The 2,329-nt window shown below is 59.6% G+C and overlaps 1 protein-coding gene across 1 annotated transcript in view; it reads left to right on the top strand.

The window, feature by feature from the left end:
• SLC11A2 (solute carrier family 11 member 2) overlaps positions 1-1,235 on the top strand; it is a 13,227-nt gene extending 11,992 nt beyond the window's left edge. Inside the window, exon 16 of the mRNA XM_026045069.1 lies at positions 158-1,235. Coding sequence (XP_025900854.1) covers positions 158-235 — 78 coding nt within the window. The 3' untranslated portion in view covers positions 236-1,235. The remainder of the gene's footprint in view (positions 1-157) is intronic.
• Positions 1,236-2,329: the final 1,094 nt, after the last annotated feature.

Genomic DNA, 2,329 nt, shown 5'->3' with positions numbered 1-2,329 from the left:
GACACCCTGCACCCTGTGTCCTCGTCCGCAATGTGGGGACACCCTGCACCCCGTGTCCTCATCCCCAGCATGGGGACACCCTGCACCCCGTGTCCCCATCCCCAGCGCGGGCCTGGCGGCTGCCGTCCCCCCTGACCCTCCTCTCTGCCTCTTGCAGTGTCACCTGGGCCTCGCCGCTCACCCCGAGCTCTTCCTCCTCAACAACGTCGACACAGACGCCCTGGTGACCAGATGACGCCGGCAGCAGCCCTAAGAGCAGATTGGGTTTTAATGGAAAGCGCTGCAGAAAACGATTCCCATCACTCGTGGCCAGCACGGAACCGCCCACGGCCGCGGCTCGCAGGGAGAAGCCGGGATTTCTTCCAGGCAGGATCACRAGAGGAAACGGAACAGGAGCACTGAGCAGGACCCGCAGAGCCTGCGCGTCTCAGCACCCACCGAGATGCCCACAGGAGCGAAGACCTGGGTCCAAACCGCCTCTGGGCACCGCTGGCAGCAGGGTCACACTCTTGCTTTTTAGGTACTTTTGAAATTTTAATAATTTTAGCAATTTCATCTGATCGGGAGAGGGATTCGTCGATGTTACTGATTTAGATTCAAACTTCTCCCGCCTGATGATAGATCCAGTTCGCCACGCATCAATTATTTTTCCTACTCTGGGCAAATGGCCAATGCGGCCAGCTGAGCAGCCGCAGTGTCTTCCCATTCCCATGCGGTTCCTCGGGATTTTACGGACGAGGTGGGTGCAGGAGAGCGYGGTGAGGAGACACGGAGCTCATCCTCGCGGGCAACCCGTGCTGCTCCCCACAAACCCGCGTTTGTTTAGCAGATATCGGGGCGTTCTGGGCTGTAACGTCCCCCCCTGCCTCCACTGCGGCTCTTTGGMGGCTCCTTTCCGCCGGCATCTCCGGAGCTGCCGCAATCCCTACGCGCTCGTCCCTACGGCGGGATGCTCCGGATCCCCGGCCCTGCTCCGGGGCCGCTCCGCACAGAGCACTSCGGTTTGGTGGCATTTCCACAAGATCCGGGTGTTGCCGGGGAGCCTTTCCAGGCTCCGGGAGGCCCCCAAACAAGGAGCTTAAGGCTCCGATGGCAACGYGCTTGTTTTTCCTCTCTTTTTCCGCATTGATCGTTTTGCAATGACACTGTTGAGTCCGCAGACCGAGGCTGCTTTTGGACATGTTTTTACGTGTCACATCACGGGTTTCTTTTAATTAAATCTTTGTTCTGTTTCACTTAAATCTTTAACCAATTAAGTCTTTTTGTTTCTACATACTTGGCAATCAATCAATGTACTGGCTACACTGTGGGCTTGTGAAGAATGTGACCGAGGACCAGACTTTTCCAATAAATTTCTCAGCTCCCATTTAACCTTCCCTGCTCCAGTGCTTTACAGAAGGTATCTTTGCAATCGGGGCAGTCCTGGCTGGAAATACAGAGCCAAAATAGGGCTTTTTTCCAGCTTGTGCTCCCGCCAGAGGCCTCCCGCACACGAGGAGAAGGGAAAATAAGGACCAAAATGGGCTTCTTGAAGCAGAAAAATGTAATTTTGGCTTAAAAGAGGGGCAAATAGCATCCGATGCGCGAGGGGGAGGCCTGGGGGGGCGGCTGCAGCCGGTACGGAGCCCCCGGCATCGCTGCCGGTGATTCCCGCTTTCCGAGGCGGCGCCGGAGCCGGGAAGCRCCGGGAAGCGGCTCCGCTCCCTGCAGCGCTGCGCCCTCCCCCGGCGCGGGAAGCGGAATTTCCATCGTTATTCCCAGGAATCTCGGAGGTTACAGGGAAGCCCTCGGCTGCCCCCCATCATCTGCCCCCATGGCCTCCTGCCCTCCCTTTCCAAACTTCCTCCCAAATTATCTGCCCCCATCATTTGCCCCATGACCCCTTGCCCTCCATCTGCCCCATCACCTGCCCCCGCCCCCATCCTGTCCCTATTAACTGCCCCCATAATCATCCCTTCCCGCCCCCATAATTTGACCATCCCTCCCTGACCCCCCCCCTTTTCGTCCTCTCCTCCCCCCATCAACTGCCCCCTCCCCACAGCCTGACGTCACGCAGCGGCCGTCCAATGGGGAGCGAGAAAGAGGCGGGGCGTTGGCGACGGAAACCGGGGTGAGGGCGGCACTGGAGCGCAGGCCCCGCCCCCTGCCAGTTTGGGGGCGGAGTCTAAGGCGGGGCGGGGCCTGTGGGGAGGGGCGGGGCCAGAGCGCCTCCTCCCCCACCCACTATTTTGGGGGCCGCCCCTGACCCGCCATTTTGAGGGCGGGGTCAGCGGGGGGGCGGCCCCTTGCCCCAATTTGGGGGCGTTTACGTCTTTTCCCCTATTTTTGG

Source organism: Nothoprocta perdicaria, unplaced genomic scaffold, assembly GCF_003342845.1.
Source record: "Nothoprocta perdicaria isolate Ctin4 unplaced genomic scaffold, notPer1 scaffold_398, whole genome shotgun sequence".
NCBI classification, from domain to species: domain Eukaryota; kingdom Metazoa; phylum Chordata; class Aves; order Tinamiformes; family Tinamidae; genus Nothoprocta; species Nothoprocta perdicaria.
Note: the sequence above shows the minus strand (reverse complement) of the source record. Positions and strands in the feature narration are given on the sequence as shown.